Here is a 17972-nt window from a genome sequence, read left to right as displayed (position 1 = left end):
GCAACTTTCATTGGCCCTCTTATGACTCATCCCCCCTTCCTTCCTGGCAAAATTTCAGGAGAGTGAGAGAGAGAGCTGTGTATGATGTCATAAGTCTAGGCTTTTTACCAGACAAGAAACAGAAAGTGGGCTGTATAAAGGTATTTACTGGTCGAAAAAAAAAATATGTTTTACTATCCAAAGTTAAAACAACAAGGACGGAAGATTTAAAGAGGTTGTAAACCTTCGTGTTTTTTCACCTTAATTCATGCTATGCATTAAGGTGAAAAAACACCTGTCAGTGACCAGCCCCCCTCCCCCTTTTACTTACCCGAACTCTCAAACTTGACCCGGCGGTGCCACGCTGTCTCTCTGCCCTTGATTTTCAGCTTTTGATTGGATAGATTGATAAAAGCGCAGCCATTGGCTCCCACTGCTGTCAATCAAATACAATGACACGAGCGCTGGGGGGCGGGGCCGAGTCCTGCATTCAGCCTCTATGGACGCCGAATGCTGGACTCGGGAGCACGCCCAAAAGATAACCCCCTTGGGGAAGCGCTTCTCTGAGGGGGTTATCAGATGTGGGGAGGAGCCACAAAAGCCACTGGGGGACCCTAGAAGAGCAGGTTTGGGGCCACTCTATGCAAAATTAGCTGCAGAGTGGAGGTAAGTATGATATGTTTGTTATTTAAAAAAAATAAAATTACTTTACAATCACTTTAATAGATGGAAAAAATGACTGAAGGTCCACTTTAACTAAGTCTTTTATAGATTTAATCTTACCTGATCCTCCTTTTGGATCAGACTGTTGCCTCAAGTATAATGAGCGCATTACCTTGGCACTGCCAAAGCGCTTGAAGCGCGAACGGACATGGTCATAATACCATTCATGGGACCCGATCTTCACCATCCTGCAAAATATCAAGGAGCCTTTAGACAATACATTTAAAAGAAAAAATGAATGCAGTGCGTTAACAAACTTCTCCTGAGTGTTTACACATACAGAAACTGCAGTGTATTGCAATTGTAGAAACAGACACAGGAGATATTTTAATTATATAATACTGAACCCAACTCCTCTCCCTGTATCTATATTGCAGCAGGAACTGCTCCTCTAGACAAAAAAACATTGGGGTGCAGATTCTGAGAAAAGGAGCCAAACAGGAAAGGAAAGGAGGTTAAAAACTTACCTAAAAAACACCAACAGACTCTAATCTAGTACCACACTCACAGCTATATAAATTATTCAGTGTTGATTTTCTTTTGAAGCGTATTTATTAACAAAAAACTTTGGGGGTTATTTACTAAAGACAAATCCACTTTGCACTGCAAAGTTACTGTAGATCCGAGGGGGATATGCAAGGAAAATAAAAAAAACAGGATTTTAGCTTGCACCTGATTGGATGATAAAATTGGCAGAGCTTCCACTCATTTCAGATCAACCCCTTATGCCATATACACAGGACAGGACTTTGATGGACTAGGTCAGCGCCAGACGGTCTTCCCGACGGACTTTCGGCGGAGTTCTGACGGACTTTCCGAACGAACGGACTTGGCCACACACAAGCACACCAAAGTCCGTCGGATTCTAATGTGATGACGTACAACCGGACTAGAATAAGGAAGTTCATAGCCAGTAGCCAATAGCTGCCCTAGCGTTGGTTTTCGTCCGTCGGACTAGCATACAGACGAACTGATTTTTCGACCGGACTCGAGTCCGTCGGAAAGATTTGAAACATGTTTTATTTCTAGGTCCGTCGGACTTTTGGGGGAAAAAAGTCTGCTGGAGCCCATACACGAGCATAATATCCGATGGATTCATTCCGTCGGACATAGTCCGTCGAAAAGTCCGGTCGCGTGTATGCGACATTAGATTTAGAGCGACTTCCAAGTGCACTTGCAGTGCAAAGTGGATTTGCCTTTCGTAAATAACCCCCTTTGTGTGCAGGTATTATCCAGACAGTGCACACTGGGGGTTATTTACGAAAGGCAAATCCACTTTGTACTATAAGTGCACTTGGAAGTGCAGTCGCTGTAGATCTGAGGGGGGAGATCTAAAATGAGGGGAAGCTCTGCTGATTTTATCATCCAATCATGTGCAAACTAAAATGCTGTTTTTTATTTTCCTTGCATGTCCCCCTCGGATCTACAGCGATTGTACTTCCAAGTGCACTTGTAGTGCAAAGTGGTTTTGCCTTTTGTAAATCAACCCCAAAGTCTTATTGAAAACCATATTGAGATCAAAGAATAGTCAGAACTACGCTTCGTTTCATCATCAGTAAACTTTTACACACTTGATGTGATTCTTTCATGAGAATTGCTTATTTTAGAACAGGAAGAACTGGATAGACTGCTTGCAGAGTTCTTGGGGTCCTAATAACAAAAGCCATTCCAAAAGTCTCTTAACTAGAGAGATGTATCCTATTTCTGTGCTGTAATGGATTACGTACTCTGATTTTCTGCAAATTGTATGTTTTATTTTATTATAATAAGATACAAGTTACAGTATATAGAGAGGTCATATAGGGTGAAGTAATGTTTATTGGACTGTAACTAGGTGGAGGTTTTTTTTTTTTTTTTCACAAAAGCTGATCATTCAGTAATGAATTAACCATCCATACAACATACACTCCCCGGCCACTTTATTAGGTACACCTGTTCAATTACTTGGTAACACAAATTGTTAATCAGCCAATCACATGGCAGCAACTCAATGCATTTAGGCATCTAGACGTGGTAAAGAGAACTTGCTAAAGTTCAAACCGAGCATCAAAATGGGGAAGAAAGGGGATTTAAGTGACTTTGAATGTGGCATGGTTGTTGGTGCCAGATGGACTGGTCTGAGTATTTAAAAAACTGCCGATCTACTAGGATTCTCACGCACAATCATCTCTAGGGTTTACAGAGAATGGTCTGAAAAAAGTCCAGGGAGCGGCAGTTGTGTGGACGAAAAAAATGCCTTGTTGATGTCACATGTCAGAGGAGAATGGGCAGACTGGTTTGAGATGATAGAATGTCAGTAACTTAATCACTTGCTGACGGCTACAACACAGTCGTGTTTTTCTGGGTGGACGTCCATGGACGTCCTCCCAGAATCTTGCTCTCGCGCGCACCCCCTGGGGTGCGCTCCTGCAAACATCGGTGACTGCCGGGTCCGGAAGACCCGGCACATCACAGATCACGGTAAACAGCCTCTGGTAGTGGCTGTTTACCGTGTGATCGCTCTGTCAAATGACTGTGATTAAATACAACCAAAAGAAAGCTCTATTTGTGTGAAAAAAAGGACAACAATTTCATATAAGTACAGTGTTGCATGACTGAGTAATTGTCATTCACAGTATGAGAGCACCGAAAGCTGAAAATTGGTCTGGTTAGGAAGGGGATTTAAGAACCCAGTTGTCAAGTGGTTAAATAGCCACTCAATACAACCAAGGTATGCAGAATACAATCTCTGAATTGTACCTTGAAGCAGATGGGCTACATCAGAAGGGAACCACACCAGATGACACTCCTGTCAGATAAGAACAGGAAATTAAGGCTACAATTCGCACAGGCTCACCAAAATTGGATAATAGAAGACTGGACAAATTTTGCCTGGTCTGATGAGTTACAACATTCAGATGGTGGTAGGGTCTGAATTCGAGGTAAACAACATTAAAGCATGGATCCATCCTGTCTTGTATGAATGGTTCAGGCTGGTGATGTAATAGTACACTGGTGTGGGGGATATTTTCTTGGCACACTTTGGGCCCCGTAGTACCAATTGACCCTCATTTAAACCTCACAGCCTACCTGAGTAATGTTTCCAACACCTTGTTGAATCTATGCCATGAAGAATTAAGGCAGTTCTTAAGGCAAAAGTGAGTCCAAGCTGGTTCTAGCAAGGTGAACCTAATAAAGTGTCTGGTGAGTGTATACATCCATTGTTCAGCACACTTGCATACCTATCAGTTAGTAGTGCCAGGGCAGAGAGTGGGGGAGGAAGCTGTACCTCTGTGCTGACTACACATTAATGCAGGAGGGGGTCAGGCTGCCCTTTAAAAGGCTACATGAACCCTCATGTTGTTAAACTTTTGTTAACTATGACATATTCTGTAATATTTAACCACCCCTAAAGATGAGCTCTCTTCCAGGACGTGAGGATAAAATACTAATATGCTCAATTACTAATAAACATTACATTATCTAATCTATTGCAGTGTGTACATCTGTTTCCTCTCTGTTGTACTCTACCCAGGATTACATCTCCATTCAAAGTGCTTATTTCACTCTTGCGGGGGGGGGGGGGGGGGGGGGGGGGGATTGCTTTTTTGCAGTTAAAAGCTACTGTTATTGCGGGCAAAATATTTTTAAGTCTTTATTGGGAAAAGTAGCCCATCTCCAGCCAAGTCTATTTTTTGTTTAGGTAGACTTATGCTGCGTACACACGATCAGAATTCCGGCCAGAAAAAGACAGATGAGAGCTTTTCATCAGAAAATGCGACCGTGTGTATGATCCATCGGAATTTAGCTGTCCGAATTTCCGCTAGCCAAAAATTGATAGCATGTTCTCAATTTTCCTGATGGAAAACTTTCTATCGGAAATTCCAATCATGTGTATGCAATTCCGACACACGCATGCTCAGAATAAACTACGAGATGGAAGCTATTGGCTACTGGCTATTGAACTTAATTTTTCTAGTGTCGTCATACGTGTTGTACATTATTGCATTCTAAACTATTGGAATTTGGTGTGACCGTGAGTAGGCAAGACAGCTTGAGCGTAATTCCGTCGGGAAAACCATCAGAGCTTTTTCCGACGAGAATTCCGAACGTGTGTACGCGGCCTTAGAAAAAGTAAGCACCTTTATTAAAAATACTATTTCTGACTATTTCCTATTGGGGAGATTTCCCCTCACTTCCTGTCTCCTCGACAATCTATGACAACAGGACAAGAAATAAGGAGAGGTGGTTCCTGAGATAGGAAGTCAGATACAGTAATTCATAATAATCATTGATGGGATGAAGATATTTTTTGAGGGCTTGTTCACACCTGAATCCTTTGAATAATTCCTTTGAACAAGCTGAAATTGCACTTTACAAAACACGCTGCACCTAATCACAAATCTGTGTTTGGGGTATTGTTAGGATTATACTGACACCTGCAGAGGATCACACACCCGGTGCATTTTGAACATTTTGAGCGTGGGAAATGCTCAAGGAACTCAAGTTTCCCGCACTGCATTCTGACGTGAATGAGCCCTTAATAGAGTTGTTGAACAATTGATTTCCCACTTTCCCTTTCTGTTTTGTTTGTTGTTATACATGAAGTAGATGTTATATAAAACATATTGCAAAACGAAAAGAAGAAGAGGAAACTAACTAGGAATATTTGGGAGGCCCAACACTCTATGTCACATCCCAATTATAGATATTGAATAAAAGTGGTGTTGCGCTCCGGCTGAATAAATGTGATAAACTAAAATAAACTAGCTAGTACCTTGGTAGCAGCAGGAAGGTAAGAGATAAATGTTAAACTACGTGTTTAAATAAACTCAGACAATGTGCGTAACCTCTTGGGTGCAATACATCAAATAGTGCATTTAACAAAAAACACACTTAAATCGGGTGATATACAAAATCCTCCATATAGAATCCAAAATATCAGTGAAACAACGTGCAATACACATAAATTAGTAAATTATATAGTGTAAAGAACAAAAATAAAAATAAAAATAAAATACCTCTATTAATAGAAATGATGCTAAAAATAACGAATGAGATGAAATTTATAAATGCTAAAAGTGCAACTTTAAGAGGTGCAATAAACAGTGATGATTAATCAAAAAATGCACATAGTGCTAGTAATAATATTTGAACTCCAAACACAGTGAAGATGTGCTCTAAAACAAGGCTCCAATGTAGCTATTAAAATAAAGTTCACTATAATCATGCAAAAAAATGTCCATGCAGTGGTAAACAAAACGATATCCTGCGTGCCCGGAAAAAAACGGGGGGTGAGTTCCACCAGTGCTCCTGTGCGTATTGTGTCCTCACACTAGGTGCAGTAATTACCTTACCTTACTGCTGTAAGGTAAACAGCACTCCCAAAACAACACTTGTTATCCGCTGGTGTGGGTTCAATAAGTAGCACAACTCTAGACACTCATTCCACCGTAGGCACGATGTATCATGCAGAGAAAACAAGGGGAACACTCCAATGGTGAAGTATGTATTCACAATTTTATTTAGATACAAAACGAAGCTTGGGTACTCACATTTAAAACGAATAAAAATATGCACAATAAAACGAACGAGCGCCACGTTCGTACTTCCGGACGTCACTTCCGGTGTCCTCACTAACCAATTGCGTTCCTACGCGTATCGTCATGTGACTTCATCAGGGAAGTCACATGACGATGATGAAGTCACATGACGATACGCGTAGGAACGCAATTGGTTAGTGAGGACACCGGAAGTGACGTCCGGAAGTACGAACGTGGCGCTCGTTCGTTTTATTGTGCATATTTTTATTCGTTTTAAATGTGAGTACCCAAGCTTTGTTTTGTATCTAAATAAAATTGTGAATACATACTTCACCATTGGAGTGTTCCCCTTGTTTTCTCTGCATGATACATCGTGCCTACGGTGGAATGAGTGTCTAGAGTTGTGCTACTTATTGAACCCACACCAGCGGATAACAAGTGTTGTTTTGGGAGTGCTGTTTACCCTACAGCAGTAAGGTAAGGTAATTACTGCACCTAGTGTGAGGACACAATACGCACAGGAGCACTGGTGGAACTCACCCCCCGTTTTTTTCCGGGCACGCAGGATATCGTTTTGTTTACCACTGAATGGACATTTTTTTGCATGATTATAGTGAACTTTATTTTAATAGCTACATTGGAGCCTTGTTTTAGAGCACATCTTCACTGTGTTTGGAGTTCAAATATTATTACTAGCACTATGTGCATTTTTTGATTAATCATCACTGTTTATTGCACCTCTTAAAGTTGCACTTTTAGCATTTATAAATTTCATCTCATTCGTTATTTTTAGCATCATTTCTATTAATAGAGGTATTTTATTTTTATTTTTATTTTTGTTCTTTACACTATATAATTTACTAATTTATGTGTATTGCACGTTGTTTCACTGATATTTTGGATTCTATATGGAGGATTTTGTATATCACCCGATTTAAGTGTGTTTTTTGTTAAATGCACTATTTGATGTATTGCACCCAAGAGGTTACGCACATTGTCTGAGTTTATTTAAACACGTAGTTTAACATTTATCTCTTACCTTCCTGCTGCTACCAAGGTACTAGCTAGTTTATTTTAGTTTATCACATTTATTCAGCCGGAGCGCAACACCACTTTTATTCATTATCACTTACTTTGGGGAGGGTTAGTACCCCTGCCGGTGTTTTGCTGCAACCACAATTTTCTTTTATAGGGCACCTAGGTTGGCGCGAGAATACCTTTACTCCCATTTCCAATTATAGATATGTTTGGATGAAGTGCCCCAGGGACATTGCGGACAAAGAGAGCATTTAGAACAGGGTACACCAAATAATATAAGATATATAAAAAAAACTATACATTTTATTGTTACAAAAATTGACAACAATATATGTATATACAAAAACCACCTATAAACAATGAGTGAAACACATTGCAAATAGAAAAAACAGCTGCTATATTTGGAACACATCACAGGTCCAAACTAAATGTCAAGTCAATGCCGTGCATGAACCAAGATTCCCAACATGTTTTGGAAAACCAGGGGGGTGGAGGATATTTTTGACATATATATATTCTTCTTCTTTGCTGTTCTATTTCTATTAAAGAAAAAGGGGTATATCAGTATTGTGGTAGTTTAAATAGTATTACTGACATTTTTTACATTGGCTGGTTTGGCATAGCAACGATATAGCACATATGATGTATTAAATAAATATATTTTGTACTTTTGAGTACAACATATATTTATTTCATCCACCATATGTGCTATATGTGCTATATAGTACGACTTTCATCCTACTTTGCTCTGCGACATCAGTCCTACATTGGTCCTACATTGGTCCTACATCCGTCCTACATCCATCCGACTTTCATGAACAGGATACTACTTTGACCCGACTTTTCAGATAGTACAACTTGTCCTTTGACCAATCAAAACTAACACACAATGGGAGGGGCTACAGCAGGGGGCAGGAAATAACACAATGTCGGATGCCAAAGTTGGATGGTTAGGACAAGGAGCTGACTTTGATCCTACTTCAATGATAGTCAATGGGCTGAAGTAGGATCAAAGTCGGACCAAAGTAGTAGAGGGAGCATTTTCAAAGTCGGATCAGTTAAGATGGCTCCCATAGGGAAACATTGATTTTCACACGTCATGCGACATGATCTCCCAATGTCGGAGTATTTGTCGTACCAGTGTGAACCCAGCCTGAAAATGCTCCCTGTACTACTTTGGTCCGACTTTGATCCTACTTCAGCCCATTGACTATCATTGAAGTAGGATCAAAGTCGGATGCTTGTCCTAACCATTTGACTTTGGCATCCGACATTGTGTTATTTCCTGCCCCCCTGCAGTAGCCCCTCCCATTGTGTGTTAGTTTTGATTGGTCAAAGGACAAGTCATACTATCTGCAAAAGTTGGATCAAATTAGTATCCTGTTCAAGTCGGATGGATGTAGGACCAATGTAGGACAAATGTAGGACCAATGTAGGACTGATGTCGCAGAGCAAAGTAGGATGAAAGTCATACTACTGTTGTGTAGTATAGTGTGCACCCGGCCTATATAATATTAGCATAATCTCTACTTTCTTTTCTTTCCATTTCTTTTTTTCTCTTATTATTAACATTGTTTGCTTTCATATTCTCTTCAGTTAAAATGGTCTAAGGAGTTCAAATGTAGCCTGCCAAACACTGTATGCGTGAAATAGAAGGTTAGAGGGGCCTACATTGTTCAGTGTTCTAGCATCAATCTATGTGGCAGCAAATTATATTCTTAAAGGCATGCTTAAGTCAGAATCATAATCACTAGTAAATGTTGTGCTTATGGTGTTTCCTGTTTTAAGTGTAACTTCAGGAGGACCTGCCCTGATAATTGAAAATCCCTCTATAGCAGCTGAATGCAAATTCCACTAATGAAGGTGTTGTAAGGGAAGGTTTACGATTAGATAAGAAGGCATTAAGGCTCCATTCACACTTGTGCAACTTGTCATACAACTTTGGACATCAAAGTTACATAACAAGTCGTTCTCCATGTTTTCCCATTCACATATGCGCAACTTAAAGTTGCAGCAACTTCAAAGTAGTTCATGCACTACTTTGGTCCAACTTCCATGCAACTTGAACATGGACATAGATTTCAATGTTAACCCTCAGAATTTGCATGAAAGTCGTACCTGAATGTTATACAATGCAACTTGTGTGCAACAGTTGCCTACTATCACTGGTCCAAGCCAAAGTTGTAACCAAGTTGCGGCCATCCAAAGTTACATCAAAGTTGCACTCCAAAGTCGATGCAACTTTGGAGATGTACAAGTGTGAATGGAGCCGACGTGTTATTGGCTATTTCCCTAATAAACATGTGCTCAGAATGTTATGGAACATTATATTTTCCTTTTATGTGGGACAGACCATCACATTCTGCTATTAAAATGGAATCAAGAAAAGCAGAAAGTGACAGGGAGATGCCTGCACTTGTCCTGCCACTATAAGTACATCTTACAACATACTTTCACTTTAAAGCTAGACCACATGTGTCAAACACAAGGCCCATGGGCCAAATTAAGCCCTCCAGGCCATTTCATGTGGCCATCTCACCTCTCCTGCAACTGCAGCAACCCCCTCGTTTCTGCCTCCACCTTGTCTCACCAGCCGGCATTAGAGAGGAGAACAGAATTCCTCTCCCAGATCCTAGGCTTCTCCACGCTTCTGCAAAGAGGCTCGTCTCTGCCCACCCCCCTTCCCCATCTTAGCAGTCAACAGCAGAGAGGAGGACAAGACTCCTACAAATCCTGCAGACTTCCGTGCAGCCACAGCACCCCCTTGTCTCTGCTTTCCCTGGTCTCATCATTCAGCAAACTCTGGCAGCTGACTCCAGCCCTCCTCTGGTCCTCCTCCAGTCCCTGCACTTTTTGCTTCCCAACTTTGCCCCCACCTTCTTCCCAGCAGCAGCACAAGGCAAGGGGGTGTACTGTCATGTAAGAGAGGGTAGAGGACTTTTGACTTCTGATGATAGGGGGGGATCTTGACACCACAATTAAGGGAAGGGTGTGTAGCTTCTGACATCTAGTCTGACAGATACAACCAGCCCTTTGAAGGCAACAATAATGCCAGTGCGGGCTGCAATGAAATTGAAGTTGACACCCCTGCTCTAGGCAGATATAAAAGTCACACATGAATGCAGCCCTATATTCATCAATACATCATTAAATGTAGTTTTAAACGCCTGCAGTGTAAGTACCTAAATTTGACCTGGTACAAGCCTCCTGCAATCTCTGTAAGCTGAGCTTAGACTGGAAGAAACAGAATCATAATGAGCAAATCAGTTGTTCTGCAGTGCTCAGGGGTGGCAGGCGCCGGAATTACAGCAGCAGGGGTGTTTTTTTGAAGCACCTGATTAGAGCCATATGCTCTAATAGGCTTCAAAAAAAGGTGGACTCCGAGCGCCGAGCATTGCGCTTGGAGTCCACCCAGATGTGTTAGAAAAGCAAATTAATATTTGCTTTCTAACACTGAACCACCTCTCCGTCAATCAGGTTGTGCGGGTCTGATACTCATCACCTGATTGGCTGAAAGGACAGGCACTGCTATTGGACACCTAACAGGAGGCAAGAAGAGACACACCGAGGACACAGCTCGCCGTTGCCTGACCTGCCACCAAGATGGGGTAAGTGCTGGTCAGACAACGGGTGGGCAGGGGTCACAGTGGCTGCATTTGATGGGGCACAGTGGTGGCATTTGATGGGCACAGTGGCTGCATTTGATGGGCACAGCGGCGGCATTTGATGGGCACAGTGGTGACAATTGATGGGCACAGTGGCTGCATTTGATGGCACAGTGGCTGCACAGCTCTGTTTACCTCTTGGAAGTGAGCAATTCAAGACCCGTCACTTCCAGGTTTGGAGAAGCATGTGCCAGTGCCTGGCCAAGCACCAGTGCTGTCACTTGAGGAGAGTCCATTGTCCCGTGTAAGGATTAAGGTGAAACTATTGCAACATGGATAAAGCACAAGATCACTTAAAATCAGTGACCTGTGACTAGTACATATGTCACTTACCTTCCAGCCCTACAGGTGTCACACACCCAGCCTTGTTCCTTTTTGTTGTAGCGGCTGCAGTTTTTACACACAAAGAGCTGGCAGTCTTTGCATTGACGCTTACTATTGATCAAGAACTGGAAGGGCTGCAAGCAGTGTATGCAGTGAGTGTTGTTCAGGTGACTTTCATTGGACAGCAATTCTCTTTTCGTGCTCTCTTTTTCCACCTTGAACTTCAAGTCCCTGAAAATCAGAAAGCAGATAATTACAGATTTAATCAGAGTCCAAACAATGCTGGGGAACATGTTAAAAAATGTTAGATGTTTTATGAGTAGAGCCCAGTACACACTATAAGAAGTTTTCCCTGATGTTTCACAGGTCGAAACCGAGAATGGCACTAATTGCACGGAAATTCTTATATGACAAATGCTTTTTTGTTGTTTATTGTTTTTAATCATGCGCAGTCTTTCATATGCAATATATTCCTTACAAAAACATATGACAACAATACACATTAAATGAAAATCATTAGTTCTGTTCACATACGAGAAACATTTTGGAGTTTGTCCTTTTCATTTGGAAAATCTGAATCGGATGTCAAAAGTTGTTGTTGTACACACTGTATGGAAATGAAACGATATTGTCTCATACAGAATTTTTCTTCTACTGTAATTTTCCCATAGTGTGTACCCCACTTAAGCAATGGATTTTACACAAGAGGTGATTTCAGCTTCCTTCTAACAAAGAAACATATTCAGAGAATAGGATTAATGGGTGATCATATGGCACTGCATCCCAAAATTAAAACCCCAATTCCAAAAGAGTTGGGTTGATGTTGTGTAAATCTAGATGAAAACACAATGCAATGATTTGAAAATCTCATAAAAACTTTTTATTTCATGTTTAATTTGGGAAAATACCATTTAAGAAAAAATATTTAAATGATTGATGACAGAAACATGTCTCCAAAAAGTTGAGACAGAGCCATGTGTACCACAGTGTAGCACACCCTCTTCTTTTATCAACACTCTGTAAACATCTGGGAACTCAGGAGACCAGTTGCAGATGTAGTGCTATCCCTACAGGGGCCGCTGATAATAGCTGTTTCTTCCCTAATAGTACAGAGGCTACCCACCACCACAAGTTTCAGTCCATACACCCTGGCTCCAATAACTAAGTCTAGAGGTTGTATTTTTTTTAAATGTATTGCTTGAAGAACTTCAAAAACACGATATGGGTTAAGGGAATGGGATGCTCCAAAAACAAATTAGAAAATAGCTACGATAGGACAATCTTCTTAAAGCAGAGTTTCATCCAAAACCCCCTGACATGCCACGTTTGGCATGTCATTTTTTTTTTGGGGGGGGGCTGGGTACCTAGTTTTGACAGGTACCCAGCTCCCAACTCCGCTCAAGGCGCCGCGGTGCCAAGCGGGAGATCTCCTCTACCCTTCCCTCCCTGCAATCTTATGGGACACGTCACAGGTCCCAGAAGATTGCCTGGCCATTCAGAATGCGCAGTGCGCACCTGGCTGTGAAGTCGCAAGCTGTCACAGTTGGGTGCCCACACTTGCAATGCTGGCATCCTGGTGAGAAGGAGAGAAGCGAGGCTTCGGGCGGCCGCATCATTGGACCGTGGGACAGGTAAGTGTCTGTTTATTTAAAGTCAGCAGCTAAACTTCTTGTAGCTGCTGACTTTTAGTAAACACGGAAATGGCTTGAACTCCGCTTTAAGTGATTTGTGAACATTGAACGGTCTAAGGCCTCACAGCTGTGACCATGAGGCAAGTTCTCTTGGCATTTGGTTACCTTGTGCCGCTGCACAACTACTGGTGCCCAGTGTGATTTACAGAACGTTGCACAGTCACAGGGATACTCTTTCTCGAGGCTCACACTCCAGGATCCAGCTGAGAACCGGGCAATGGCCAAAACTTTGAGACCTCAGTCCATAGCTACCAATGGCACTTACATCCCCAAAAAGCACAGTCTCCAGGAGTCAGTTTCATCAATTTACATTGTCATTACTAATAAGTCCCCAGGACAGCTGTCACCTCTCAGCGTCCGAATATGGTCCAGTAAGGGAGGCAGTCCTTCCCCAGACCAGATACTTTGTGAAGAAGTCCTACAACCAGCCTCTCAAGAGATCTGTCCAGGCCCCCGCCCCTGAAACTTATGAGGTCTCAAGAACAGCTACACAGTCCATGGGCTACCTAAGAGGATCAGCCCTCAGGCTTTGGAACCCTCCTGGGGAAAAGGAACAATCTCTCGAGTGTTTCAGACTATTTATCACCTCCCCAGGCCACCTGCTTGACACTCCCATCCAGGAATCGGGCAGAACATGATAAATATTGAGACTGGTTATTTTAATCTCTCTTCCTAAGCTTCTTCCAGGGGCAGAGGGAAGCAATCAAATTCCCAACCTATGAAACCTTGAACAGACCAAAACAAACATTTACAGCTCCCTTGACTACAGAAAAAGCCAAAATGTAATTTGCCTAACATCCTACATTAGGAGGGTGCTACACAGGAGTTTTGGGAAAGGAATGTTGTCCCATTCTTGCCTGATCTAAAATTCTAACTGCTCTAATGTCCTAGTCCTAGTGATACTTTTTTGACTGTAGGCAGGGCAGTTAAAGCAGTATTAAATCCAAAAGCAAACATTTATTATATTGCAGCTTAGCAATTCATAGATGTGATGGCTCTATTAGTTTCCTTTTTTAGTCTTTCTTTCTTCTATTTTTCATTTGGTGATCCAGCCAGAAAGTCTGTTGTTTTTCACAATCTCAAGCTCTCCAGCAGAATCTATCAGTTTACATGGATGAGACAAACCACTTCACACCCAGGGGTGATTAAAATGGCTATTATATGTTCATGCAAAACATTTATCCGAAAAGAAAAAAATGTTTTGCTGTAACTGATTATAAAGCATGAGCTGTAGTTTGGCTTCAGTTTGTTAGTACATTTAACGTTGCTAATACATTTAACACTGCCCCCCTGCCCTAGACTAACAATGCTACTGCCTGCTGTTCTCATTCCTCCAGAGCTGTGTATCACTAATACAGGAGGTGTGCAATTGGCCAGATCACCAGTTGAAAACAGAGGGAAAAAGCCAAAGAAAACTGATGCAGTCACCACATCTAATGATTGGTAAGCTACAATATATTAAATTTGGTTTTGGGTTTAATACCGCTTTAAGCACCCAGACTCTTCTACTAAGAAGCCATACTGTTGTCATAGATACAATATTCGGTTTAGCATTGTTCTGCTGAAATATGTTGTTTGGATGGGGCCATATTCTGCTCTAAACCTGGATATATCTTTCAGCATTGATGCTGCTATTCCAGATGTGCAAGCTGCCCATCCCATACACACTAATGAACCCCATACCATCAGAGATGCAGGCTTTTAAACACTGAACACAAGCTTTCTTCTTTAGTCCAGAGGACATGGCGTCTGACCACAGAACAGTTTCCCACTTTGCAACAGACCATTGAATGAGCTTTGGCCCAGAGAAGATAGTAGATTTTCCATCAAATCTCACAATTTCCAAACTCGATTATGGCTATCTAAGGTGCCGTTAATAGAGGAGGTCTAATATTGCATCTTCTACATCCTGGATCCTTATATAGAGTTCAATCAAAGCCCTTGTACACATGGTCACAAATTCCGAAACTGGTGTTGCATACACATGGTCGGACAAAGTTGTTGGAAAATCCAATTGTTCGGAACGTTGTGACGTTCGTTGCGTACGACGGGACTACGTTCAGGCTAGTAGCCAATAGCTTTGGTCTTGTAATTTGATCTGAGCATGCGTGGCACTTTGTCCGATCGGAATTCTCTACAAATGAACGGAAAAAGTCTGATGGAGCCCACACACGGTCGGATTATCCGATCGGACATTTTCCGTCGGATTTTCCGACCGTGTGCACAAGGGCAAAGAGTATTTTTTGTAGTATTTTCTTCTCTACATCTGTTCAAAGTCCAAAATATATAAGCCTGTCTGAGCTGTCAGAAAAAAATGGGGGTGGATATCTGAAGTTACACTCTGCAGAGCTCTGTGAGAAAAGTTCTGACAGTTAATTGGAGTTAAGGAGCACAACCTTCACACAACACACAGGAACAGAGCTGAGGCTCTTGATCGTCTAGAGATCCCTCCCCTGTCACCTTTTTGTCCCCTGTCACCAGGAAAAAGTGCCAGAAGTGATTCATGCTGATAGCTGAGGAACAAAGCAGCAGACAAGTACACACTATAGAAGGATATGCTTTGTTTACAACCATTTTGAATGCACTTCAAATGCGACGGGGCATCTTGCAGCAGTCAGCACATGAGCAAGAAGTATTTTTTTTAAGTTTCAGAAAATACACTAAACGTTAGTTAATAAAAATGAAATCTGGTTGCCCCTCAAGGATAAAACCCAAAAATGTAGAAATGCTTGAAACTCTTTTGCTGATAATTGCTTGTCCTTCTGTACAGTAAGAGAATTTGAAGGAAATTGCTTCACTGCTCACTGTGTTGAGGTACGGTTCTGGCAGCAGTCTGGGACTGGCACAATTCCCAGATGATGAATCATTTTCTCTGCAGCTTATACCAGGAGCTGTTTGCTTTTTGGGTTTGAGCAAGGTGGAGTAGTTATGGTGTTTGGCTAGTAGGATGAGTTTAGTGAAGGAGAGCTGTGGAATGCACTTTCTTTCTCTCCACAAACGTGTCATTTTTATCACCAGGAACTTGTTCTTGTACATTCTGATTAATTGTTGGTTTTAGATATTTACAGATTTAACAAAACTCTATGAGGGTCTTAGGTAATGGTTAAAGAACTACAAGTCTCAACATGCCTTCTAAGTTGCTTGATAGATTTATATTGTAAAAGCCTCGTAAAGGGAATGAGAAGCATCAAAGTGAATTTTTTATGTTTTTAAAGAGGTTGTAAACCTCCATTTTCAAGTTGTACCTATAGGCAAGACTATAATAAGGCTTACCCATAGGTACAGTAAATATCTCCTAAATGTGCGCCGTCTAGGAGATACTTACTTTGAACAGTGCAGATGATATCATCAGCGCGTGCGCTGTGAAGAGACAGCCCTCCTGCCCGTTTCTTCACTAGCTAGTGCAGTGACTGGCGACTCCCACATGGGAGTGACATCACAGGACTACAGCCAGTCACAGAGCTGGAGTCCGCGGCCCCTGAAGGAAGAGGGGCGGACATGCATGCGACCTCCAGCGGGGACAGCGCAAGCTCCGTTTGCAGGTAAGTTTTACATAATGTGGTAGTATGCGATGCATACTAGCACATTATGCTTTTACTATGCAGGGAACAAAAAAGTAAGTAAAACCCATCAGGGTTTCCTTCCACTTTAACTGAATAAAAACATACTGGGACTGTACCCTTTTCCAGTTGTGCACAGTTCATGTCACAGTATACAGTTATTGGTTTCACACATCTTCTGAACTAAGAGTAATGGTTAACAAGATGTACCTTTTGTACAGGAGAAAGAAATGTACTGGTGTTGACCTCTATGACAGAAACTTCTCTGTACTCTCTGAAACTTCTCTTCTCGCCCACACACGACCGGACCTTCCAACAGAAAAGCTTTTGCCAACGTTGCGTCTCTATGACGAAACGCTTTAAACTGACTCTCGCAAACGTCACTTCCAGGAGAATGGAACGCACACTACAAGCTGCTTTGTGACCACATCTCTACACTAGTTTAAGCTGATGGTTTTTACAGTGACACCGGTTCTGTCATCATGACAGTATTTTAAATATTTTCGAAGCTGTTTTTTTATCATTAAACCTACCATACTGTTTATTCCTGGAGCCCCAGAGTCACAAATTGGAGGATAACCATTATAGAGGAGGCACAGGAGGATATCAGAGAACATTGGGTTCAGTCCCCAGCAAGTGACCTACAGGCACGCTAAAGTATTTTTTTGTCATAAGGAAAAGGAGTCCAACCCATCTGCTAAGTTTGGATTCTTACACCACTCCTAGGAGGTGGACTTAACACTGCTGGGACACGGAGCACCATAGCACTTTTTAGCACCAAGAAAAGGACTTATTACCTGCACCATTTTTACGCTAATTAATGTCACTTTATATTGATATATCATTAATACTATGTGTCATTTGGTTCATAACCATTATGTGTGTATGTATTGACTGGATCATCATGATACATAGACACATGCCATACTAATTCATCCTAGGTTATCAAATGTATAAGAATCTCACACAGGTATATTCATTGGAGGAATTAATGTCAAGGAGGAGCAGGCACTGTCTACCTATCATTTAAATATTGTATCTCATGGAAGCATGGCAGGTGGCAGCACTGAGGCTGGAGTGTCCATACTGGAGACACTACATCCCCAAGGCATGTTCAGCCCCTGACTGCACAGCTTTGTTGGTTTCCATTAAATTAAACTGTTACTTGCCTTGAGATGTTAGTAACCCCCCTCAGTGAAGGGTAGGTTAAATATTCCCAAGCTGTTGTAACACAGCACAAAACAGAAGCAAATGGTAATGTAAGGAGATATAGACTATCAAAAACAATAGTTAGTATAACTAACTATATTCATACAAAGGGTAAACAAAGGTTTTACTTATAGCCACCTCCGGATTCCAAATACAAAGAAAGGTACGGTTTGACAATTGTCAACAACCAACCAAAAGTTACGGACTTTAAAGGCTCGATATGGAAGACCACGCACAATTATATAACCTAATAGATTTATT

The 17972-nt window shown here is 41.6% G+C and overlaps 1 protein-coding gene across 8 annotated transcripts in view; it reads right to left on the bottom strand.

Annotated features, from left to right (window-relative positions):
* The window catches only part of MLPH (melanophilin), a 122864-nt gene that overhangs the window by 68338 nt on the left and 36554 nt on the right, over positions 1-17972 (bottom strand). For all 8 annotated transcript variants that reach the window (XM_077448243.1, XM_077448249.1, XM_077448245.1 and 5 more), the window contains 2 exons: positions 11261-11482; positions 763-890 (listed from right to left, as the gene is read on the bottom strand). In XM_077448243.1, the coding sequence (XP_077304369.1) occupies positions 763-890; positions 11261-11482 (350 nt within the window). The remainder of the gene's footprint in view (positions 1-762; positions 891-11260; positions 11483-17972) is intronic.

The sequence above is a fragment of the Lithobates pipiens genome, unplaced genomic scaffold (assembly GCF_037356315.1).
Source record: "Lithobates pipiens isolate NorthernLeopardFrog02 unplaced genomic scaffold, aLitPip1_a1.2 Scaffold_22, whole genome shotgun sequence".
In the NCBI taxonomy this organism is placed as follows: Eukaryota; Metazoa; Chordata; class Amphibia; order Anura; family Ranidae; genus Lithobates; species Lithobates pipiens.
This window is presented reverse-complemented; position numbering and strand designations above follow the sequence as displayed.